We start from the raw sequence: 25,857 nt of genomic DNA, 5'->3' as shown, positions 1-25,857 counted from the left end.
CAGGGAGACTGAGATAAGGAGCAGGAATTAGCCCAGGGAGACTGAGATAAGGAGCAGGAATTAGCCCAGGGAGACTGAGATAAGGAGCAGGAATTAGCCCAGGGAGACTGAGATAAGGAGCAGGAATTACCCCAGCGAGACTGAGATAAGGAGCAGGAATTAGCCCAGGGAGACTGAGATAAGGAGCAGGAATTAGCCCAGGGAGACTGAGATAAGGAGCAGGAATTAGCCCAGGGAGACTGAGATAAGGAGCGGGAATTAGCCCAGGGAGACTGAGATAAGTAGCAGGAATTAGCCCAAGGAGACTGAGATAAGGAGCAGGAATTAGCCCAGGGAGACTGAGATAAGGAGCAGGAATTAGCCCAGAGAGACTGAGATAAGGAGCAGGAATTAGCCCAGGGAGACTGAGATAAGGAGCAGGAATTAGCCCAGGGAGACTGAGATAAGGAGCAGGAATTAGCCCAGGGAGACTGAGATAAGGAGCAGGAATTAGCCCAGGGAGACTGAGATAAGGAGCAGGAATTAGCCCAGGGAGACTGAGATAAGGAGCAGGAATTAGCCCAGGGAGACTGAGATAAGGAGCAGGAATTAGCCCAGGGAGACTGAGATAAGGAGCAGGAATTAGCCCAGGGAGACTGAGATAAGTAGCAGGAATTAGCCCAGGGAGACTGAGATAAGGAGCAGGAATTAGCCCAGGGAGACTGAGATAAGGAGCAGGAATTAGCCCAGGGAGACTGAGATAAGGAGCAGGAATTAGCCCAGGGAGACTGAGATAAGGAGCAGGAATTAGCCCAGGGAGACTGAGATAAGGAGCAGCAATTAGCCCAGGGAGACTGAGATAAGGAGCGGGAATTAGCCCAGGGAGACTGAGATAAGGAGCGGGAATTAGCCCAGGGAGACTGAGATAAGGAGCAGGAATTAGCCCAGGGAGACTGAGATAAGGAGCAGGAATTAGCCCAGGGAGACTGAGATAAGGAGCGGGAATTAGCCCAGGGAGACTGAGATAAGGAGCAGGAATTAGCCCAGGGAGACTGAGATAAGGAGCAGGAATTAGCCCAGGGAGACTGAGATAAGGAGCAGGAATTAGCCTAGGGAGACTGAGATAAGGAGCAGGAATTAGCCCAGGGAGACTGAGATAAGGAGCAGGAATTAGCCCAGGGAGACTGAGATAAGGAGCAGGAATTAGCCCAGGGAGACTGAGATAAGGAGCAGGAATTAGCCCAGGGAGACTGAGATAAGGAGCAGGAATTAGCCCAGGGAGACTGAGATAAGGAGCAGGAATTAGCCCAGGGAGACTGAGATAAGGAGCAGGAATTAGCCCAGGGAGACTGAGATAAGGAGCAGGAATTACCCCAGCGAGACTGAGATAAGGAGCAGGAATTAGCCCAGGGAGACTGAGATAAGGAGCAGGAATTAGCCCAGGGAGACTGAGATAAGGAGCAGGAATTAGCCCAGGGAGACTGAGATAAGGAGCGGGAATTAGCCCAGGGAGACTGAGATAAGTAGCAGGAATTAGCCCAAGGAGACTGAGATAAGGAGCAGGAATTAGCCCAGGGAGACTGAGATAAGTAGCAGGAATTAGCCCAGGGAGACTGAGATAAGGAGCAGGAATTAGCCCAGGGAGACTGAGATAAGGAGCAGGAATTAGCCCAGAGAGACTGAGATAAGGAGCGGGAATTAGCCCAGGGAGACTGAGATAAGGAGCAGGAATTAGCCCAGGGAGACTGAGATAAGGAGCAGGAATTAGCCCAGGGAGACTGAGATAAGGAGCAGGAATTAGCCCAGGGAGACTGAGATAAGGAGCGGGAATTAGCCCAGGGAGACTGAGATAAGGAGCGGGAATTAGCCCAGGGAGACTGAGATAAGGAGCAGGAATTAGCCCAGGGAGACTGAGATAAGGAGCAGGAATTAGCCCAGGGAGACTGAGATAAGGAGCAGGAATTAGCCCAGGGAGACTGAGATAAGGAGCAGGAATTAGCCCAGGGAGACTGAGATAAGGAGCAGGAATTAGCCCAGGGAGACTGAGATAAGGAGCAGGAATTAGCCCAGGGAGACTGAGATAAGTAGCAGGAATTAGCCCAGGGAGACTGAGATAAGTAGCGGGAATTAGCCCAGGGAGACTGAGAAAAGGAGCAGGAATTAGCCCAGGGAGACTGAGATAAGGAGCAGGAATTAGCCCAGGGAGACTGAGATAAGGAGCAGGAATTAGCCCAGGGAGACTGAGATAAGTAGCGGGAATTAGCCCAGGGAGACTGAGATAAGGAGCAGGAATTAGCCCAGGGAGACTGAGATAAGGAGCAGGAATTAGCCCAGGGAGACTGAGATAAGGAGCAGGAATTAGCCCAGGGAGACTGAGATAAGGAGCAGGAATTAGCCCAGGGAGACTGAGATAAGGAGCAGGAATTAGCCCAGGGAGACTGAGATAAGGAGCAGGAATTAGCCCAGGGAGACTGAGATAAGGAGCAGGAATTAGCCCAGGGAGACTGAGATAAGGAGCAGGAATTAGCCCAGGGAGACTGAGATAAGGAGCAGGAATTAGCCCAGGGAGACTGAGATAAGGAGCAGGAATTAGCCCAGGGAGACTGAGATAAGGAGCAGGAATTAGCCCAGGGAGACTGAGATAAGGAGCAGGAATTAGCCCAGGGAGACTGAGATAAGGAGCAGGAATTAGCCCAGGGAGACTGAGATAAGGAGCAGGAATTAGCCCAGAGAGACTGAGATAAGGAGCAGGAATTAGCCCAGGGAGACTGAGATAAGGAGCAGGAATTAGCCCAAGGAGACTGAGATAAGGAGCAGGAATTAGCCCAGGGAGACTGAGATAAGGAGCAGGAATTAGCCCAGGGAGACTGAGATAAGGAGCAGGAATTAGCCCAGGGAGACTGAGATAAGGAGCGGGAATTAGCCCAGGGAGACTGAGATAAGGAGCGGGAATTAGCCCAGGGAGACTGAGATAAGGAGCAGGAATTAGCCCAGGGAGACTGAGATAAGGAGCAGGAATTAGCCCAGGGAGACTGAGATAAGGAGCGGGAATTAGCCCAGGGAGACTGAGATAAGGAGCAGGAATTAGCCCAGGGAGACTGAGATAAGGAGCAGGAATTAGCCCAGGGAGACTGAGATAAGTAGCAGGAATTAGCCCAGGGAGACTGAGATAAGGAGCAGGAATTAGCCCAGGGAGACTGAGATAAGGAGCAGGAATTAGCCCAGGGAGACTGAGATAAGGAGCAGGAATTAGCCCAGGGAGACTGAGATAAGGAGCAGGAATTAGCCCAGGGAGACTGAGATAAGGAGCGGGAATTAGCCCAGGGAGACTGAGATAAGGAGCAGGAATTAGCCCAGGGAGACTGAGATAAGGAGCAGGAATTAGCCCAGGGAGACTGAGATAAGGAGCGGGAATTAGCCCAGGGAGACTGAGATAAGTAGCAGGAATTAGCCCAGGGAGACTGAGATAAGGAGCGGGAATTAGCCCAGGGAGACTGAGATAAGTAGCAGGAATTAGCCCAGGGAGACTGAGATAAGGAGCAGGAATTAGCCCAGGGAGACTGAGATAAGGAGCAGGAATTAGCCCAGAGAGACTGAGATAAGGAGCGGGAATTAGCCCAGGGAGACTGAGATAAGGAGCAGGAATTAGCCCAGGGAGACTGAGATAAGGAGCAGGAATTAGCCCAGGGAGACTGAGATAAGGAGCAGGAATTAGCCCAGGGAGACTGAGATAAGGAGCGGGAATTAGCCCAGGGAGACTGAGATAAGGAGCGGGAATTAGCCCAGTGAGACTGAGATAAGGAGCAGGAATTAGCCCAGGGAGACTGAGATAAGGAGCAGGAATTAGCCCAGGGAGACTGAGATAAGGAGCAGGAATTAGCCCAGGGAGACTGAGATAAGGAGCAGGAATTAGCCCAGGGAGACTGAGATAAGGAGCAGGAATTAGCCCAGGGAGACTGAGATAAGGAGCAGGAATTAGCCCAGGGAGACTGAGATAAGTAGCAGGAATTAGCCCAGGGAGACTGAGATAAGTAGCGGGAATTAGCCCAGGGAGACTGAGAAAAGGAGCAGGAATTAGCCCAGGGAGACTGAGATAAGGAGCAGGAATTAGCCCAGGGAGACTGAGATAAGGAGCAGGAATTAGCCCAGGGAGACTGAGATAAGTAGCGGGAATTAGCCCAGGGAGACTGAGATAAGGAGCAGGAATTAGCCCAGGGAGACTGAGATAAGGAGCGGGAATTAGCCCAGGGAGACTGAGATAAGTAGCGGGAATTAGCCCAGGGAGACTGAGATAAGGAGCAGGAATTAGCCCAGGGAGACTGAGATAAGGAGCAGGAATTAGCCCAGGGAGACTGAGATAAGGAGCAGGAATTAGCCCAGGGAGACTGAGATAAGGAGCAGGAATTAGCCCAGGGAGACTGAGATAAGGTGCAGGAATTAGCCCAGGGAGACTGAGATAAGGAGCAGGAATTAGCCCAGGGAGACTGAGATAAGGAGCAGGAATTAGCCCAGGGAGACTGAGATAAGGAGCAGGAATTAGCCCAGGGAGACTGAGATAAGGAGCAGGAATTAGCCCAGGGAGACTGAGATAAGGAGCAGGAATTAGCCCAGGGAGACTGAGATAAGGAGCAGGAATTAGCCCAGGGAGACTGAGATAAGGAGCAGGAATTAGCCCAGGGAGACTGAGATAAGGAGCAGGAATTAGCCCAGGGAGACTGAGATAAGGAGCAGGAATTAGCCCAGGGAGACTGAGATAAGGAGCAGGAATTAGCCCAGGGAGACTGAGATAAGGAGCAGGAATTAGCCCAGGGAGACTGAGATAAGGAGCAGGAATTAGCCCAGGGAGACTGAGATAAGGAGCAGGAATTAGCCCAGGGAGACTGAGATAAGGAGCAGGAATTAGCCCAGGGAGACTGAGATAAGGAGCAGGAATTAGCCCAGGGAGACTGAGATAAGGAGCAGGAATTAGCCCAGGGAGACTGAGATAAGGAGCAGGAATTAGCCCAGGGAGACTGAGATAAGGAGCAGGAATTAGCCCAGGGAGACTGAGATAAGGAGCAGGAATTAGCCCAGGGAGACTGAGATAAGGAGCAGGAATTAGCCCAGGGAGACTGAGATAAGGAGCGGGAATTAGCCCAGGGAGACTGAGATAAGGAGCAGGAATTAGCCCAGGGAGACTGAGATAAGGAGCAGGAATTAGCCCAGGGAGACTGAGATAAGGAGCAGGAATTAGCCCAGGGAGACTGAGATAAGGAGCAGGAATTAGCCCAGGGAGACTGAGATAAGGAGCAGGAATTAGCCCAGGGAGACTGAGATAAGGAGCGGGAATTAGCCCAGGGAGACTGAGATAAGGAGCGGGAATTAGCCCAGGGAGACTGAGATAAGGAGCAGGAATTAGCCCAGGGAGACTGAGATAAGGAGCAGGAATTAGCCCAGGGAGACTGAGATAAGGAGCGGGAATTAGCCCAGGGAGACTGAGATAAGGAGCAGGAATTAGCCCAGGGAGACTGAGATAAGGAGCAGGAATTAGCCCAGGGAGACTGAGATAAGTAGCAGGAATTAGCCCAGGGAGACTGAGATAAGGAGCAGGAATTAGCCCAGGGAGACTGAGATAAGGAGCAGGAATTAGCCCAGGGAGACTGAGATAAGGAGCAGGAATTAGCCCAGGGAGACTGAGATAAGGAGCAGGAATTAGCCCAGGGAGACTGAGATAAGGAGCGGGAATTAGCCCAGGGAGACTGAGATAAGGAGCAGGAATTAGCCCAGGGAGACTGAGATAAGGAGCAGGAATTAGCCCAGGGAGACTGAGATAAGGAGCGGGAATTAGCCCAGGGAGACTGAGATAAGTAGCAGGAATTAGCCCAGGGAGACTGAGATAAGGAGCAGGAATTAGCCCAGGGAGACTGAGATAAGGAGCAGGAATTAGCCCAGGGAGACTGAGATAAGGAGCAGGAATTAGCCCAGGGAGACTGAGATAAGGAGCAGGAATTAGCCCAGGGAGACTGAGATAAGGAGCAGGAATTAGCCCAGGGAGACTGAGATAAGGAGCAGGAATTAGCCCAGGGAGACTGAGATAAGGAGCAGGAATTAGCCCAGGGAGACTGAGATAAGGAGCAGGAATTAGCCCAGGGAGACTGAGATAAGGAGCAGGAATTAGCCCAGGGAGACTGAGATAAGGAGCGGGAATTGGCCCAGGGAGACTGAGATAAGGAGCAGGAATTAGCCCAGGGAGACTGAGATAAGGAGCAGGAATTAGCCCAGGGAGACTGAGATAAGGAGCAGGAATTAGCCCAGGGAGACTGAGATAAGGAGCAGGAATTAGCCCAGGGAGACTGAGATAAGGAGCAGGAATTACCCCAGGGAAACTGAGATAAGGAGCGGGAATTAGCCCAGGGAGACTGAGATAAGGAGCAGGAATTAGCCCAGGGAGACTGAGATAAGGAGCAGGAATTAGCCCAGGGAGACTGAGATAAGGAGCAGGAATTAGCCCAGGGAGACTGAGATAAGGAGCAGGAATTAGCCCAGGGAGACTGAGATAAGGAGCAGGAATTAGCCCAGGGAGACTGAGATAAGGAGCAGGAATTAGCCCAGAGAGACTGAGATAAGGAGCAGGAATTAGCCCAGAGAGACTGAGATAAGGAGCAGGAATTAGCCCAGAGAGACTGAGATAAGGAGCAGGAATTAGCCCAGGGAGACTGAGATAAGGAGCAGGAATTAGCCCAGGGAGACTGAGATAAGGAGCAGGAATTAGCCCAGGGAGACTGAGATAAGGAGCAGGAATTAGCCCAGGGAGACTGAGATAAGGAGCAGGAATTAGCCCAGGGAGACTGAGATAAGGAGCAGGAATTAGCCCAGGGAGACTGAGATAAGGAGCAGGAATTAGCCCAGAGAGACTGAGATAAGGAGCAGGAATTAGCCCAGAGAGACTGAGATAAGGAGCAGGAATTAGCCCAGAGAGACTGAGATAAGGAGCAGGAATTAGCCCAGGGAGACTGAGATAAGGAGCAGGAATTAGCCCAGGGAGACTGAGATAAGTAGCAGGAATTAGCCCAGGGAGACTGAGATAAGGAGCAGGAATTAGCCCAGGGAGACTGAGATAAGGAGCAGGAATTAGCCCAGGGAGACTGAGATAAGGAGCAGGAATTAGCCCAGGGAGACTGAGATAAGGAGCAGGAATTAGCCCAGGGAGACTGAGATCAGGAGCAGGAATTAGCCCAGGGAGACTGAGATAAGGAGCGGGGATTAGCCCAGGGAGACTGAGATAAGGAGCAGGAATTAGCCCAGGGAGACTGAGATAAGGAGCAGGAATTAGCCCAGGGAGACTGAGATAAGGAGCAGGAATTAGCCCAGGGAGACTGAGATAAGGAGCAGGAATTAGCCCAGGGAGACTGAGATAAGGAGCAGGAATTAGCCCAGGGAGACTGAGATAAGGAGCAGGAATTAGCCCAGGGAGACTGAGATAAGGAGCAGGAATTAGCCCAGGGAGACTGAGATAAGGAGCAGGAATTAGCCCAGGGAGACTGAGATAAGTAGCAGGAATTAGCCCAGGGAGACTGAGATAAGTAGCAGGAATTAGCCCAGGGAGACTGAGAACGGGACCTGGAAATAACAGAGGTTCATCACTTTCAGTGCCTAGATAATATGTAGACGTTAAAAATCTAATTGAATGCTGCAACATAGGGGTACGGTAGCATAGTGGTTATGTTAATAATTCAGGAGACGGGAGTTCAATTCTCACCACAGCAGCTGGGGGATTTAAATTCAGTTAATTAAATAAATTTGGCATTAAAAAGCTAGTATCAATAATGGTGACCATGAAACTACCGGATTGTCGGAAAAACCCAACTGGTTTACTAATGTCCTTTAGGGAAGGAAATCTGCCGCCCTTACCCGGTCTGGCCTATATGTGACTCCTGACCCACAGCAATGTGGTTGACTCTTAACTGCCCTCTGAAATGGCCTAGCAAGCCACTCAGTTGTACCAAACCGCTACGACAAAGTCAGCACTGTGGGAGTATCTTCACCGCGGGGATTGCAGCGGTTCAATAAGACGGCTCACCTTCTCAAGGGCAATTAGGGATGGGCAATAAATGCCGGCCTTGTCAGCAACGCCCACATCCCATGAATGAATAAATAAAAAATATATATGTAACCAGAACAATGGAAATCTACAAAGGTTATACTGGGCTTTACAATTCACTGGACTGACTTCAATTAAGTTCAGTGTAAGAACACGAGCAGGCAATTCAGTCTCTCGAGTCTGTTCCAATATTCTATCACTTCGTGCCTGATCTGTACCTCAACTCTATTTACCCACCTTTGATCCATAATCTCTACCTCTACTTAACAACCAGCAAGGATGAAATGATGAGAAACCTGCCCTTGTTGCAGCTGCACTTTGTTATTTTGTCCCCTAACTCATGGAAAAATGACAGTAAATTTATTATAAGACGTTTTAACAAATAACAAATTTATTATAACATGCATACAGACATCAGGGGATTTAACTTCCACTGTGTTCTCCTGATCATCCGCCGTAACTTCTGTAGAAGATCTGCGGAAACCCCGGAGAATTGCTGGTTTTGCCTTTTTCCAGGGGTTTCCAAGGATTCTCTGCCGAAGTTATGGCAAACAATCAGGACAACCCCCAGGGAAATGATTACCACGGAGTTCTGTTTGCAATGAAGAGATTACAGAACATCAACTCTTCTTTTCATTTTATACCCTGATCTTTCTCAGTTGCACTTACACTCCCGTCAAGGGGGAAGGGGGTCAGAAGATAAGAAAGAGAAATACGAAACACCATGAAACACTGAGAGGTGCAGACAGACACCAAGAGAGACCAAGCACTAACTTTGAAACATTGCCAACGACAATTGTCTTCTTGACGTAAAGGCGCGATGGGTCTTCATTGGTTGTGAGGTAGGTGCATCGCTGTTCTATCTCTTGTGGGGTTGGGACTCCAAAGGTATCCTAGGAAAGATAGGGAAAGAAAACAGTGCGATGAGTCGCTGTATTTTGTTCAATGGTGTGTTGTCGCCACCGTTTCGTCCCCCCACTGCCCCTTCCAATCTCCTTGGACTACTGACCTCCACCAGGGCCATCCAATCATAATCGTCTGCTAACATGGCTGCTGAGGAGGCCAGCAACCAGTCTATGGATAACTCCGCTGATTCTCATGGCCTCACTGCAGGAGCTCTACTCGCCACATCCCCCATCCCACGTCAGTGCAGTGAGATGGGAATCTCAGCAGAGTGGGATCGAAATTGTGGCCTGCTCCCTGCCACCGCTCACTTGTGCAGCGAGACCAAGTGCCACCCACTACCCCATTTACCACAGCTCTGCTGTGAATTGTAGATTGCGTTGAAATTGGAGAACTGGTATTTTGCTTCTCCTCATTCTCAAAAGGTAATGAGCTAGTTGATTATATAATGTAAAGCAGCATAAATTATTTATAAAGAGGGGGTAACTCTGAACTTAAAGTTTTCAGTGTGATGTACAAACGCCCTCATGCCCGCCAAGTATTCCAGGTAGTTATTTGCTAAACAGAAACAGAAGCATTGACTTCATCCTGTTAAGATGCCAGAGTCACTCAAGAGATTTCCTACCCAACAGAAGAATTGAAATCTGGATCATCTCCCCAACATTTTGAGTCTGGCGCTAACATACAACCACAGAGAGCAGAAGGTGCCTTTCTGTGGGGGGGCTCATGGAGGCCACCCTGACCTGCATTTTATCTGGGCCTGAATATTGATCCGCAACAATTGTATTTTGTTCATAAGCTGACATTGCCCTGTACTCGGCCTGCACTGACATTATTTTGGGGGTGGCGGGGTGCGGTAGAGGAGTCTGTTCTCTGCATTCCTCCATAGTAATGATTATGTTGGGGAATGGGCACTTTACTCTATATTCCCTTGTAGTAATAATTATTTTGGGAAGGGGGTGCTGTATTCTGCATTCCCTTGTCCTTTTTTGCCTGTCATTTTTGTATGTTCATTTTTATAACATGGACACAGAAACAATCTTTTACTGGACTTGGATTCATTTTTGTTTTGCTGTCAGTTTATTCTCCTTAAGGAGCCGATGTCCTCCAGTAGCTCACTCAAGTGATCATTCGTTGTGTGCGAGCCTGTGGGCCGGCCGTTTGACTGCAGACATACATCGACACCAGGCTTCACCTGACGTCCACACACACGCGCACCTTCTAGCGATCAGGAGTGGGAACCCTGGCAGCTTTTGGTAGATCAAGACCATGGTGGCCAATGGCCTAGTTAAGGTCAGGAAGCAAGGCTTTAGTGCCGCGCATGTACCCTCCCTACACGGTGAGGGATTGGCCCCTCAGCACCGTACCTGGCCAGTGTTCCTCCCTGCTCTTTTCTCGGTTCTGTCAGATGGAATGTCCTCGCTTGCTGCAGTTAGCTGTTCCTGCTCACTCTCTTTATCCAGAAAGGAGTCAGCTTGGTGAGTGACTGAATCTGTTTCCGACTGGTTGGCGGATGGGGTTTCTGATCGTTGATTGGCTGGGGAGGACGACCGCGAAGGAGATTCTAGAAATTTCTTGATGACAGGGTGGTTGAAGACAGTAGGATCATAGGGCTTTGGACCCTGAAAGAAAATCACATAGCCCACTTTAGTCACGGTCACATGGTCAGGAGAGGAAGGTTAAATTGATTGAAGGCATCCCTCTCAGACATCATTAACGGACGGTCCCAACAGCTCAACCAAGAAATAGCATTGACTGCAAGCCAGATAGTCCCATTGTCCTGAGGGACATACTGTCAATGCAGAAAGACCCTTACCACATAACTGAAAGGAATCTCACATTATTTCATAAAGTAATATCTGCAAACATTTTCTGGAAATTTCATTCACTGATTTAAGCAAATATACCCGAAGGACTTACATATTCTCAAAGTAAAGCTTTTTTAATGTCTAGCTTAAAGTTATTACTGGAGCAGAAAATCAAGCAAAGGGCCAAGGCCATACAGCATCAAGATTGGAAAATAGAATAAGCGAGAAGGCGAGGTGATTGGATGACGCCAAGCTTGGGTTTTACAATCCTGAGGACAATAGTAAAAAGCTAACGCTGAGGAACGTTGGAATTTGGGCTTTTTTCTCCAACACCTTTCTCTTTACCCAGCCAGACTACAGTTTCCAGAAGCAGATTAAGTGCCTTCTAAACTGAATCCTTTATCGCTATTCTCTGTCATGTACTGGGGTTAACATAGCCCAGGTCTAACAATTCAACCAAATCACGGTAAATCACTAATTGGAGAATACGTGAGATACCCACCATCTTCTCCTTTCACCTGAGAAAGTGGAAAAATATCTCACTGTCAAACCACAATTTTCAGGCTCAACAGCAAAGTTAGATTTATTTAAAAATAAAGTTACATACAACAGTCAGAAAGATCAGTAAGATGCGAGCACAGTACAATAACTAAACTTACACTATATATAAAGTGGGTTGACTGTTTAAAACTAAAGAAATAGAGTCTAAAATTCTTGTAGCACCTCAGCAAGTTATAGGAAACACATTCTGTGACGGTAAATTGCTGGAGGTGAATTCTCAAAGAACTTATGGCTTCCGACAGAGCAAATGGAAAACTCAAGACCACAAGATGGTCCCTTGATTATCAGGTGGTTCTTTCATCTAACGCAGAGCATGAGGCTGTCCATCAGCTTTCATTGAATTAGCCTTCAAAGCAACAGTGGTGTCTTGACTGCGACAATGGCACCAATTCTAAGTCACACTTTACAATGGCTTATCGCTCATGGAAAACAGGGCTGTCTGCACCCAGCAGTCATTAAGGGTCCTTTTATTTAATGAGAAACCCAGGCGAAGGGCCAAGGCCCACAATACAAGATGCCACGAAGGTTGAAAAGAGGAGAGAAGACAAGGTGAAATAGAAAATAGTGAATCGGTAATTCAAAGCCTGAGTTTTAAAAGCCTTGTTAAAAACAGAAACTTACAGCACAGAAGGAGCTCATTTGGCCCATCATGTTGTGCTGGCTCTTTGCTGGAGCAATCCAAAACTAAACCCACTCCCTCCCCATAACCTTGTATTTGTCTCTGCTTCAAATACTTAACCAGATTTTTCCTTCAAAGATGCAACAGTCTCTGCCTTAACTACTCCCTATGGCAAGCATTCCATGCTCCAACATGCCAGCTCCATAAAGAAATATCTCCTCACTTCTCTGTCATTAGTGAGAAGTTTAAATTGGTGACTCTCCTTTCTGACTGCTCAACTAGAGAAAATAGTCGTCCCTAATCACACTTTCACAACCGTACATAATTTAAAAAATCTATTAAATCCTGTCTTAGCCTTCTCTGGTCCAGTAGAAACAGTTCCAGGATCTCAAGTCTCTCCTCATAACTCTATCAACCTGCACTCGCACTTTCAGGGAATTATGCATTTGAATCCTCTGGTCCCTGTTCATGTATATCTTTCAGTGTCGTTCCGTTGAGTGTATACTCCCATTTCCTCCAAAAATGTATTACCTCACAACAACCCACACTGCATTGTATCCGGCACCTGCCTGCTCATTCTACGAACCTGCCGATGTCTTCCTGAGAGCTTGTACAGTCCTCCTCGCTGTTTGTCAAACCACCTACTTTTGTGTCATCAGTAAATTTTGAGATTGTGTTCCCTATACTCAAGTCCAAATCATCTGTACATACCAAGAACAAAACTAGACCCAGCCCTGACCCCTGGGGGACACCATGTCTAACCCTTCTCCAGTCCAAGCAACACCCATTTACTCTAACACTCAGTTTCCCATCTGTCAAGCAACTTTCTATCCATGCTGCTACATTCCTTCTTAAACCATACACCTGAATTTTTGTAACAAGCCTCTTGCAAAACACCTCATCAAATGGCTTCTGACAATGCATATACACTATACCTACTACATTCCCCTTGCCTCTCCAACTGATTACGTCTTCCAAAAAAAAGTATTAAATGACTTGCCTTGATTAACCCATGCATATTTAAATGCTCACTAATTTATCTCGAATTATGGATTCTAACTGATGTTATCCTAGTTGGTTTAGTTACCTGGTTTATCTTTCTCTACCATCTTGAACAAAGGTGTTACACTGGCTACTCCCCAGTTCCAAAGCACAATTTTCAAATCTAAGAAGGACAGAAAAATTGGGCCCAGAGCCTCTGCTATCTCCTCACACAGAAACATAGAAGATAGGAGCAGGAGTAGGCCATTCGGCCCCTCGAGCCCGCTCCGCCATTCAATGAGATCATGGCTGATCGTCCAAATTCAGTACCCCGTTCCTGCCTTCTCCCCATACCCCTTGATCCCTTTAGCCTTAAGAAATATATCCAACTCCTTCTTGAATATATTTAATGTATTGGCCTCTACTGCCTTCTGTGGTAGAGAATTCCACAGGTTCACCACTCGCTGGGTGAAGAAATTCCTCCTCATCTCTGTCCTAACTGGCTTACCCCTTATCCTTAGACTGTGACCCCTGGTTCTGGACTCCCCGACCATCGGGAACATCCTTCCAGCATCTAGTCTGTCTAGTCCTGTTAGAATTTTATAAGTTTCGATGAGATCCCCTCTCATTCTTCTAAACTCCAGCGAGTACAAGCCCAATCCACCCAATCTCTCCTCATACGTCATTCCTGCCATCCCAAGTATCAGCCTGGTGAATCTTCGCTGCACTCCCTCCATGGCAAGAACATCCTTCCTCAGATAAGGCGACCAAAACTGCACACAATACTCCAAATGTGGTCTCACCAAGGCCCTGTACAACTGTAGCAAGACATCCTTGCTCCTGTACTCAAACCCTCTCGCTACGAAGGCCAACATACCATTTGCCTTCTTAACCGCCTGCTGCACCTGTATGCTTACTTTCAGCGACTGGTGCACAAGGACGCCCAGGTCTCGTTGCACTTCCCCTTCTCCCAATCTATTGCCATTCAGATAATAATCTGCCTTCTTGTTTTTGACACCAAAGTGGATAACCTCACATTTATCCACATTATATTGCATCTGCCATGCTTCTGCCCAATCACCCAACCTGTCCAAATCATACTGGAGTTTCTCGGTATCCTCCTCACAGCACAAACGCTCACCCAGCTTTGTGTCATCTGCAAACTTGGAGATATTATATCTAGTTCCCTCATCCAGATCATTAATATATATTGTGAATAGCTGGGGTCCAAGGACCGATCCCTGCGGTACCCCAATAGTCACTGCCTGCCACTCGGAAAAAGAGCCATTTATTCCAACTCTTTGCTTTCTGTCTGCCAACCAGTTCTCTATCCAAGTCAATACCTTGCCCCCAATCCCATGTGCCTTAATTTTACACGCTAATCTCTTATGCGGGACCTTATCGAAAGCCTTTTGAAAATCCAAATACACCTCATCCACTGGTTCTCCCTTATCTATTTTACCAGTTACATCCTCAAAAAATTCCAGTAGATTAGTCAAGCACAATTTACCTTTTGTAAATCCATGTTGACTTTGTCCGATCCGGTCACTTTTTTTCCAAGTGCTCTGCTATTACATCCTTTATAATGGACTCTAGCATTTTCCCCACTACCGATGTCAGGCTTACCGGTCTGTAATTCCCCGTTTTCTCTCTACCACCCTTTTTGAACAGTGGGGTAACATTAGCTACCCGCCAATCCATGGGTACTGTTCCAGAGTCTATCGAATTTTGGAAGATGACCCGCAATGCATCTACTATTTCTAGGGCCACTTCCTTAAGTACCCTGACTTCTTACTACACACTCGGGTGCATGCTATCAGGAACCGGTGACTTATCCCCCTTATTTGGGCCAAAGGCTTAAAATAAAAGTTTTGCTGGAATGCTTTACACTAACAATTTATCGGCAATTTCATAAATCAGCGCTTTAAATCAAATCCGTTCCTTACATCAACTTAATTGACAGCGCATAATCTTCCCACCTTCCGTTTAGATTCAAATGATCCAGTTCAATAGTGAGACTTTTGTTTTGTGTTTATGGGATTGGATGGATTGGACCACCATATCGATCAGACAGCCATCTTTATATAATCCCACTGGCAGCCATTACAAGATCATGCAGATATTAACCAAGTCACAACATATTAATCGCGTGGCAACATTACGTAACTAAAAAAATAGTCAAGCAGAATACCTGCTCCCCCCTCCTTACCTCAGTCACCTTGGGCTGCACGGCTGATGCGTAGTAGTTGGCCACGATGCAGGCACGAAGTTTGTCCATCATCCTTCTGGCCTCATTCAGGCGCTTTAGAAACAAGCAGATTTCAATCATTTATTTTACAAGCAACCGTTTAGAAATGTTCTCATCTACAAATGATATAAATCCTAAAAGATCCTTTGAAGATATAGAATTTCTGAAATTACTAGATCTCACGGCAAGTTGGATGCTGCACTGTTCTGTTACAAGAGTAACCAACAGAAGCACAAATTCATCAGATATCTAATCAGCAGCAGCGTAAATGTCACTGGTGTTGAGCATAACTGATGCCTTTACCTGGTCTATAATCTCAATCTCGTGCTCTTTGTTCCTCATCTCCATTGTAAACTGCTCCTTGATGATAACTTCAATCTTCTGCAGAGTGGCTTCACGTGCTACATGGGAAATAGAAGGGATAACTCAGTTGGATAGTAAGCATTAGAATCACGGAAGCCATGGGCCTTACAGAGGTAATGTATGTGGTACACGGTCACTAACTACGTGAAGCCGGTGGGTTCAGGTTTCACTAAACATGGGTGAGGATCACTGAACTTTTGCATAACAATTGGTTCAAAGAATTTGGCAAGTGACTCATTGAATTAAATTCTTCTTCCTATAAACTATAGGCTATCCTGTTCGTGAGGCTACTGTCCTGGGCATGATGCTGCTGGAGGTCACATCAGGTTCTTGATAGGTTTTATCAAATATTAAGAGCGATCCGTTCTAGGCTTTCAGGACACAGGGCAAGTCTTATTGATTCTCCACGGGATATATTTTTATACCTCTCTCAACGAAGAATGTCCGAGATTGCTGGAGGACTTAGACTGGTTAGTGGACTGGGCAGATATATGGCAGGTGCAGTTCAATGCTGACAAATGCGAAGTTAGGGTACTTTGGGTGAAAAAAGGAGTTTTCTTGATTATTCTTTTCACATTTGTAAGTTTGTGAAATAAATGCATTGTGTGCTTTTTTGTCTCTGGAGTTTTCAAAGTAACATCAAAATTTGATCTGTCTACGTGCTATTCATGAACTGTCACCCAAAGGTTTTATGTCTCAAAACTTTACTTTACTTCACCAGACATACTTGCTTGTTGTTTCCCTCAAGCCAATCCAGCCGAATCCCTTAAGTAGATGTCAGCCGATAAAATCTTCTAGAATTACAGTCTGTAACTCACACCCGGGTATAGTATTCTACATATAAATCATCTAAACCCAGTTAGGGTTGCCAAGCCTCTTGGATTATCCTGGAGTCTCCAGGAATTAAAGATTAATCTCCCCAAAGCCTTTCCACCATCTACAAGGCATAAGTCAGGAGTGTGATGGAATACTCTCCACTTGCCTGGATGAGTGCAGCTCCAACAACACTCAAGAAGATCAATACCATCCAGGACAAAGCAGCCCGCTTGATCGGCACCCCATCCACCGCCTTAAACATTCACTCCCTCCACCACCTGCGTACCGTGTCTGCAGTGAGTACCACCTACAAGATGCACTGCTGTAACCTACGAAGGCTTCTTCGACAGCACCTCCCAAACCTGAGACTCCTACCACCTAGAAGGACAAGAACAGCAGGCACATGGGAACATCATCACTTCCAAGTTCCCCTCCAAGTCACACACCGTCCTGACTAGGACATATATCACTGTTCCTTCATCGTCGCTGGGTCAAAATCCTGGAACTCCCTCCCTAACAGCACTGTGGGAGTACCTTCACCACACGGACTGCAACGGTTCAAGAAGGCAGCTCACCGCCACCTTCTGCCAAGGGCAATTAGGGACGGGCAATAAGTGCTGGCCTTGCCAGCGACACCACATCCCATGAATGAATAAAATAAAGGAAATCTCCAGGAACACGTCCAACTAGAGTTGACAGCCCTATCCTCCCATGTATTAGTTATTCTAGATATTAAAGTTCTAAACCCATTGATTAAATTCTGGTCTGCAACTCATTCCTCGGTAGCCCCTCCCTATCTCTGTAACCTCCTCTAGTCCTACAACCCTCCGAGATAGCTGCGCTCTTCCAATTCTGGCCTCTTGCACATCCCCGATTTTAATTGCTCCACCACCGGCAGCCGTGCCTTCAACTGCCGAGGCCTTAAACTTTGGAATTCCCTCCCTAAATCTCTGCCTCGCCACCTCTCTTTCCTGCTTTAAAAGGCTCCTTAAAACTCTTTGACCAAGCTTTTGGTCATCTGCCCTAATATCCCCTTATGAGGATCAGTGTCAAATTTTGTTTGATAATCGCTCCTGTGAAGCGCCTTGGCATGTTTTACTAGGTTAAACGCGCTATATAAATACAAGTTGTTGTTGTAGCAGCAATTACTCTGGCTTCCTGGGCCAATGGTGTATTTGCAGTGTTGGACATTCTGCTGCCAGTGAGGTGCATGAAGTATATTTTGAGAGTTGCGAAAATGAACAGCAGAAAATTGTAAAATTAACTTTGTATTCATTGGATCGGTTACAATGTGCCGGTGAAAAAACAAGCGTTAAAAGCACATCACTCACTGGCAATTATAAACAAAACTGGTTGGACTGGATTTGCATAAAGACAGGAAACTGATGCAATCCAGGGCAATAGCTAGAACTCTGGAATATTCTTGTGGTCGGTGTCAAAGTTTATTTCGTAATCGATACTCCCGCGATTGCTCTACCCTGCACTCCCGCATGGTAGACCTCCAGTCAGAAGACAGTGTCTGTGCATTACAGAGCTGGCTGTCAAAAATATATAACTCTCCTATTGCCTCCCGTCATGCTCCTCGGCAAGCAGCCTGTCTGTAACCCTCTGCAAAGTCACTTCCTAATTAGCTGTGTTATAACTTCCATTACTTATCGCTGAGGGACTGAAACTGTGACATCAGCACTGCAAGATATTTCACCTGCACTGTGTTACGGGGAAGTTACACTGGCTAAAGATGAGAAGGGAATTACTTTTACGTAAATTTAAGACTCTGCCCTTATATAGCACCTTATTCGCTGGACAACCCAAACTCTAGCCCCCGAATTTTGTAGGCTTGGTGGTTTGGAAAGGGCGGTCCGGAGTGCTGTTGCCTCATTGGTGGGTAAATCCTAAATTGGAGGAGATCCGTTCATTATCAGAAACTTGAGATACAGGTCCACAATCCCTTATCCGCAATTCCGAAATTCGAAAAGCTCTGAAAACCGAAAGTTTTTCGTGGAGCGTCACTCATGTGCACGACATGACCCGAGTGGCGCCAAACATGACCCGACGCGACCGATGCTTCACCCACGCAAGTGAGGCATCAGTTGTGTCTCAGCGCTGCTACCAGTCACACGTGCGTCTGCTGCTCTCTGATATTTTTTGTTATTTTGTGATTTTACGTTTAATTTCACTGTGAAAATGTCAAAAAGAGCTGCAAATACCCCTACCGTTCTGAAATCCGAAAAATTCCGAATTCCGAAACACATCTGGCCCCAAGGGTTTCGGATAAGGGGTTAATAACCTGTATCTGCAAATTAACGGAAGATGAATTTAAACGTTATGTATGTGGCTCCCCAGGTTTCATGGGACACACGTATGGGATCCACAAAGACAAAAAGCTTGGACATCTCTGACTCAGCAGATACAAATGCCTCCGAGAGCTTCACACAAGGGCAGCCACTGATGTAAATAAATGCAGCAGCCATTTTTCACACAGCAAGATCCCACAAACCGCAGCAGGAAGAGTCGGGGAACAAGGCATGGCTGAAGACATTGGAGGACTTTCTGCACCCATGAATTCATACCCCAGCATGAGCCAGCGTCTTCAGTGTCAGCCGTGGCTCAGTGGGTAGCACTCTCGCCTCCGAGTCCGAAGTTTGTGTTTTGTGCACTCAGAGACTTGTATACAAAATCCAGGCTGACACTCCAGTGCAGTACTGAGGAAGCAGTGCACCGTCGGTGGTGCTGTCTTTCAGATGAGACGTTAAACTGAGGGCCTGTCTGACCTCTAGGCGTAAAAGATCCCGGGGCACTATTCGAAGAAGAGCAGAGGAGTTCTCTCAAGGGTATCCTGGATAATATTTATCCCTCAACCAACATCACGAAAAACAGATTATCTGGTCATTATCACATTGTTGTTTGTGGGAGCTTGCTGTACACAAGTTAACTGAGGCACTTCCTACGCTTCAAAAAAGTACTTCATTGGCTGTAAAGGGCTTTGGGATGCCCTGAGGTCATGAAAGGCGCTACAAAAATGTAAGTCTTTTTTCAAGAGAGAAGAGAAGAACATTAAGGAAGTAATTAAATGGAAATAATCAGGTAAACAAGAGTCAGGAACGCTGTGGGCCCTCAAACTTCCAACCCAGAGTATGAGTATAAGCGATGCAGAGAGTGAGCACTACTGTAACCGCTGGAGCAGAAATTTTCATCTACATGTTTTTAAATTACTTCAGTGCACCCTGTTGTTCCAGGTCACTCCTAATGCTGATTATAGGCAGTCTTGTTACTACCAACCATTTCCTGGAACTCAATAGACGAGGTCAGATAAAAGGACAGCTGTTCCCTCTGGCACTTACAACACTTCTGTTCCTAGAATTTTCTAACAAGTAGGAACAACATTCCACAGGTGCCAAATTTTTCACTTTTAATTCTCAGACCCATCCAATGCGCCCCCCTCAGTCTTAACGGAGTCCGGGAAGTCTCTGTAAATACCATTCTATCTCTATAATTAAAAGCCACATATTTAGCACACTGTAGCGATTTGTGTTCATCTAGGTAGGTACTGGACGAATTGCCTACTAAATAATCAAGTTCGACTTCAGGAGAACAATAAATAAGTTCTTTAATGCAGCAAACAGATGGAATACAGCGACGATACAGATGGATGTAGGAGAGCCAGCAGGTAGGTCTTGTCCCAGCGGGGATGCCACGAGGACTGAGTTCGCAGCCCTGTGGATTGCGTGATGACGTCATCACATTGTCCGCGTTTCCCGCGCTTGGGGCGTCACGTGACTCGCGACGTGACGTCGTCACGTTTGCCCGCGCTTGGGGCGGTCACGTGACCCACGCCGATACGTCGACGCGTCTACCCGGCACTGAGGCTGGCCGTTGCGGCCGAAGTCTCGAGCGCGAGAGGCGCCCGGCACTGTGGCTGGCCGTTGCGACCGTTGAGGGAGCGGACGGCCGAAGTAGGCCGGCGGCCGACGCGTTTAGGTGCGTCACGTGATGCGTGACGTGACGTCAGCGCGTTAGGTCGCTTCTTAAAGGGGCAACGGCCCAAACAGGTAAGTTAAAGGGGCAACGGCCCAAACAGGTAAGTTATATATACATACATAGGTAAGTTAAAGTGAATTATGTACAATATAAGTAAGGGACACTCGGTAGTACCGCCACATACGCCCCCCCAGAATTCGCTTTAATGAAAGTCCAAAGATGAGATGGTCTGACGAGCTGGTGGTCTCGGCGGGCGTGCTGTCTCGACTTGGCGGGCAAAGTCTAAAGATGCTGGTTGTGAGCGGATCCTTACACGCGTCGTGGCGAATAAAACGTATCCGTCAGGCAAAGGACCATGGAGACGGGGCGAAACAGCAGGTCTTGTCAGAGTGACGGGCAGGTTGGGCGGAAGCGGACGATCGCTCTGTTGATGTTGGAACAAGTCCTTCTTCTGATGAAATCTGCAGGAACGCCGAACGGGCGATCCAGAAGGACTTGACGGGCGAGGTCGGTGAACTCGCCGACAGGTGAGCGAAGTCTTCGGGAGACTGGAACGCACGGAACGGTGCGTGCCGTAGTGACGACGGTAACACAACAGAGAGTGAACAGTTGCTGCGTTGATCAGTGATCGGTGAGGACAGCAACTTTCACGTGGCCGATCGCGGCCGCGGGATGCCCGTTGGACCCATCCTCGACGTTTGCAGCGTCAGTAGATGTTTGCGTTTGTTGAGAGGAAAACTGGAGAAAGGGTGGCAACGGTCCGGGTTGTTGTTGATTTCGGTAGGGGTAAACTGCCTGGAGGCGGCAACGCTTCTAGTTATTGTGGACTTAGTGGAAAAACTGCCGAGAAGGCGGCACGCTTCGCTTTCTCGCCGAAAAGTGTGGTAGGTAACACAACCAGCAGGCTGACAGGCTGGTGCGTCGTCGGCGGGGAATGAGTCTTCGTGTTTCACGAGGGATGGATCCTCGTGGTTCGCGAGGAGTGCATCCTCATGGTTCGTGAGGAGCGAGTCCTTGTGGTATCCCCGCAGGGCGCGCTCCGATCTTGTGGGCCCGAACATGCTGTACCCCGCGCTTGGAGAGATTTATACTTGCTGTTGCGTTGGACGTAGAGGCGGACGACCCGCGTGGCGGTAGAAAAGTCGAATACGGAGACCGTAAGCAAGTGCGTGGTCTGCGCCGCATCGATGTTCTCGGCGAACAGGGCTTCTACCTTTACAAGGCACGAGGGTGGTTGTTTCTCCCTGAATTGCGGTAGCGACAGCGAAAGCGAAACGGCTGGTGCTTCCATGGCGTGCTTCTTTTCTGAAAATTGTTCACAAAAGTGGGGGTCCGGCTGCGTTTTGTCCGTGAAAAACGGGATCACCTCCAGGCTGCGCTTCCTTTGCGAATACGTTCGCAAAGACGGGGTCGCCAATGTAGGAACTGGTGTTCATCGGTTGCTGTTCTTCGGTTGTTCGTCAGTCGTCTTCTGTGAAGACGAGGTTCAGGCTGTGCGTTGCTTCCGTGAAAAACGTTCACGGATACGGGTTCACCAATTTAGGTATTGATGAGCTCCCGTACTCACGTCATTGGGTCACCAATGTAGCGATTCGTGTTCATCTAGGTAGGTATTGGACGAATTGCCTACTAAATAATCAAGTTCGACTTCAGGAGAACAATAAATAAGTTCTTTAATGCAGCAAACAGATGGAATACAGCGACGATACAGATGGATGCAGGAGAGCCAGCAGGTAGGTCTTGTCCCAGCGGGGACGCCACGAGGACTGAGTTCGCAGTCCTGTGGATTGCGTGATGACGTCATCACGTTGTCAGCATTTCCCACGCTTGGTGCGTCACGTGACTCACGACATGACGTCATCGCATTTGCCCGCACTTGGGGCGGTCACGTGACGTGTCGATACGTCGACGCGTCTACCCGGCACTGAGGCTGGCCGTTGCGGCCGAAGTCGCGAGCGCGAGAAGCACCCAGCACTGTGGCTGGCCGTTGCGACCGTCGAGGGAGCGGACGGTCGAACTAGGCCGGCGGCCGACGCGTTTAGGTGCGTCACGTGATGCGTGACGTGACATCAGCGCGTTAGGCCGCTTCTTAAAGGGGCAACTGCCCAAACAGGTAGGTTAAAGGGGCAACAGCCCAAACAGGTAAGTTATATACATACATAGGTAAGTTAAAGTGAATTATGTACAATATAAGTAAGGGACACTCGGTAGTACCGCCACAACACAACAGTTGTGTCAGAGGAGTCACACTTGAAAATGGGGCCTCGGAGGCGAGACACCTGAAAGCGCCCCACCTCCAGAGCCCAAACATCAGTGACTGGCTGAAATAAGAACTCATCCATTAAGTTATCAAAGAACCAGCTAATTAAATCTGAATGATTCAGTTTGATTCCGTCAGTGACTACTAATCAGAAACAGGTAAGATGCAATCAGGTGTTCCGTTTTTTCCCCAATTGCGACCTGCTGCTAAGGAGAATTACTCTCTGCCTCCCTCTGCCACTCTCTTCCTCCTTCTCCCTCGCCCTCTCCCACCCCCTCCCTCTCCTCCCCCTCCAGCAGTCTATGTGCAACGTCAGGCGGAGCTTGCAGATGAAAACCATAAAGAAACCACTCAATGCTGCAACTATAAGGACAACACAGCACTGTCCCATTTCCAGAGATTCTTCCCGGTTTGTTTTTATCCACTTCCTATCTTGATGGTGACGGTGCTGATTTGTTGCTGGGGGATGGGATTCATGGCTCACACCCACCCCAGCCGGAATATCCAATCTTCATGTGTCAGTCATCTGTTTGATTACGGAGACACCACGGCCGAACCTGATTCTGGCAAACACACTTTCCCTTGGGGGGGCGGGGAGGAGAGGGAGGGTGCAGAGGGTCACTGGACAGCAAGCTGGCTGATTTTTTCCCCCACCCCTCCCTAGATCAGGACTACTGAGGCTGAACACAGTGCTCCGCCCCGGCTGAGGGGTAAGAACAAGTTTCGGCTGCAACCGCACAGCGCAGACAAGGAGCAGCCGGAAGAATAAGCCACACTGCCAGCACTTAAATATTTCAGGGTTCCAGTGCAGTCAGCAGGGGGAGAAATAATTGCCTTCGCTGGACAGATACACATGAAGGTGGCCATTTGGCCCATCTTCCCTCATTCATCTGGCAAGAGCCCACCACCCTCCCCACCCCCATCACAGCATCAAACAATGCCATGGCCCTTGCCTCTGTTAATAACAGAAACTCTGCTGCAGATGTGAACACAAAACATCGAGCATGGGATCTACCGATCCCCAGCACCATAGACTGCAGCGTGATCATCGCTCTGGCCACTGAAATCTATGGTTTCAGACCAAAGAAACAATCCCATCGTAAAGCTCAGAACATTAGTACACTAACTTGGGCAGAGGGAGGGAGATTGAGGGATTTCAATTCCTGGCAAGTTCTCCCAAGAACTTCACTCACGACTCAAGGCTTTAACTTGCTCTGGTAGTCCATAGGTTAATGAGTTCCAGTAAACGGATGAATGACCGCACTAAAGAACACAAGAGATCTTTACACAAGTGCACTGACCAAAGAAATTCCATTTCAAGGAGTTCAAAGCTGTTCCTCAGGAGCAACCCATCAAACAGCACATGATGCACCCCCTCAAATTTGGCAGATTTAAAAGCGTATTTTTTTTTTTAAAGAAGTGATAGATTTAATACATAACAGGAATGCGATAGATGCAGTGTATATAGATCGTCAGAAGGCGTTTGATAAGGTGTCTCACAAGAGGCTACCACAGGAAGTGGTTGAGGCAAATAGCTTAGATGTTTTCAGAAGAAAACTAGACAAGTGCATGAGAGAAAAGGGAATAGAAAGATAGGCTGAAAGGCTGAGATGAGGCAGATGGAATGGGAGGAGACTGGTGTGGTATCTAAACACCAGCACAGACTCGTATAATTTATGTAAACTAAAATGTATAAAGCAACATGGTTTTCAATAGTTATTTGGAGGGCTCGAAAGATAGAGAAACTGAAAGCTATCTCTCTGTATACAGTTTAGGCCGATCACCTGTGCAATATATGAATAAAGTCTGTTCCGTATACTCCACCATCAAGTGTCTCGTGCTTTCTCAAAGCGTGTTGTTGTGAACCATAGAAGGAAGCAGGTTGGCTAACAGTTCAATATAGGCAAGTGTGAGGTAATACATTTTGGTAGGAAGAATAAGGCCACAAACTCCTTGGATAATAAGTGCCTAAATGGGGTAGAGGAACAGAGGGATCTGGCGGGGGGGGGGGGGGGGGGGGGGAGGCAGATACACATATCACTAAAAGTAGTGACGCAGGTTAATAAGGCCATAAGAAAAGAAAACAAAGCACTGGGGTTCATTTCTAGAGGGATAAAATTGAAAAGCAGAGAAGTTATGTCAAACTTGTATAGAACTATGGTTGGACCACACTTGGGAGTACTGTGAACGGTTCTGGTCTCCATACTATAAAAAGGATATGGAGATGCTAGAAAAAGTGCAAAAAAGATTCACTAGAATGATACCAGAACTGAGAGGTTATACCTATCAGGAAAGATTGAACAGGCTGGGGCTTTTTTCTCTAGACAAGGGAAGGCCGAGAGGTGACCCGATTGAGGTCTTCAAGTTTATGAAAAGGTTTGATAGGGTAGACGTAGAGAAGATGTTTCCACTTGCGGGCGAGACCAGAACTAGGGGCCATAAATATAAGATAGTCACTAATAAATCCAATGGGAAATTTAGGAGAAACTTCTTTAGTGGTTAGAACGTGGAACTCGCTACCACATGATTGGTGAGGAAGGGTAGCATAGTGGTTATGTTACTGGGCTAGTAATCCAGAGGCCTGGACTAATGATCCAGAAATGCGAGTCCAAATCCCACCACAGCAGCTGGGGAATTTAAATCCAGTTAATTAAATAAATCTGGAATAAAATGCTAGTGTTAGTAATGGTGACCACGGAACTATCGGAATGTCGTAAAAACTCATCTGGTTCACTAATGTACTTTAGGGAAGGAAATCTGCCGTCCATACCTGGTCTGGCCTATATGTGACTCTAGACCCACAGCAATGTGGTTGACTCTGAAATGGCCTAAAGTCACTCAGTTGTAACAAATGCTACAAGAAACAAAAATAAGAATAAAACCAGACGTACCACCCGGCATCGACCTCGGCACCGGCTACAGACACACCCAGACCAGTCGACCCTGCAAAGTCCTCCTCACCAACATCTGGGGGCTTGTAACAAAATTGGGAGAGCTGTCCCACAGACTAGTCAAGCAACAGCCTGACATAGTCATACTCACAGAATCATACCTTTCAGCCAAACTCCTCCATCCCCCATCCCTGGGTCTGCCCTGCGGGTGGTGGTACAGTTGGGAAGGAGTGGCCCTGGGAGTCCTCAACATTGACTCCGGACCCCATGCAGTCTCATGGCTTCAGGGTCAAGCATGGGCAAGGAAACCTGTTGCTGATTACCACCTACTGGACTAATGATCCACGGACGTGAGTTCAAATCCCATGAC

The 25,857-nt window shown here is 47.7% G+C and overlaps 1 protein-coding gene across 3 annotated transcripts in view; it reads right to left on the bottom strand.

Annotated features, from left to right (window-relative positions):
* Nucleotides 1-25,857, bottom strand: part of yeats2 (YEATS domain containing 2) — a 186,798-nt gene that overhangs the window by 147,571 nt on the left and 13,370 nt on the right. For all 3 annotated transcript variants that reach the window (XM_085990719.1, XM_085990721.1, XM_085990720.1), the window contains exons 2-5: nt 15,483-15,580; nt 15,141-15,233; nt 10,330-10,584; nt 8,834-8,952 (exon numbers count right to left, since the gene is read on the bottom strand). In XM_085990719.1, the coding sequence (XP_085846845.1) occupies nt 8,834-8,952; nt 10,330-10,584; nt 15,141-15,233; nt 15,483-15,580 (565 nt within the window). The remainder of the gene's footprint in view (nt 1-8,833; nt 8,953-10,329; nt 10,585-15,140; nt 15,234-15,482; nt 15,581-25,857) is intronic.

The sequence above is a fragment of the Somniosus microcephalus genome, chromosome 6, assembly GCF_052327205.1.
Source record: "Somniosus microcephalus isolate GS21.2 chromosome 6, FLI_Smic_1.0, whole genome shotgun sequence".
Classification (NCBI taxonomy): domain Eukaryota; kingdom Metazoa; phylum Chordata; class Chondrichthyes; order Squaliformes; family Somniosidae; genus Somniosus; species Somniosus microcephalus.
This window is presented reverse-complemented; position numbering and strand designations above follow the sequence as displayed.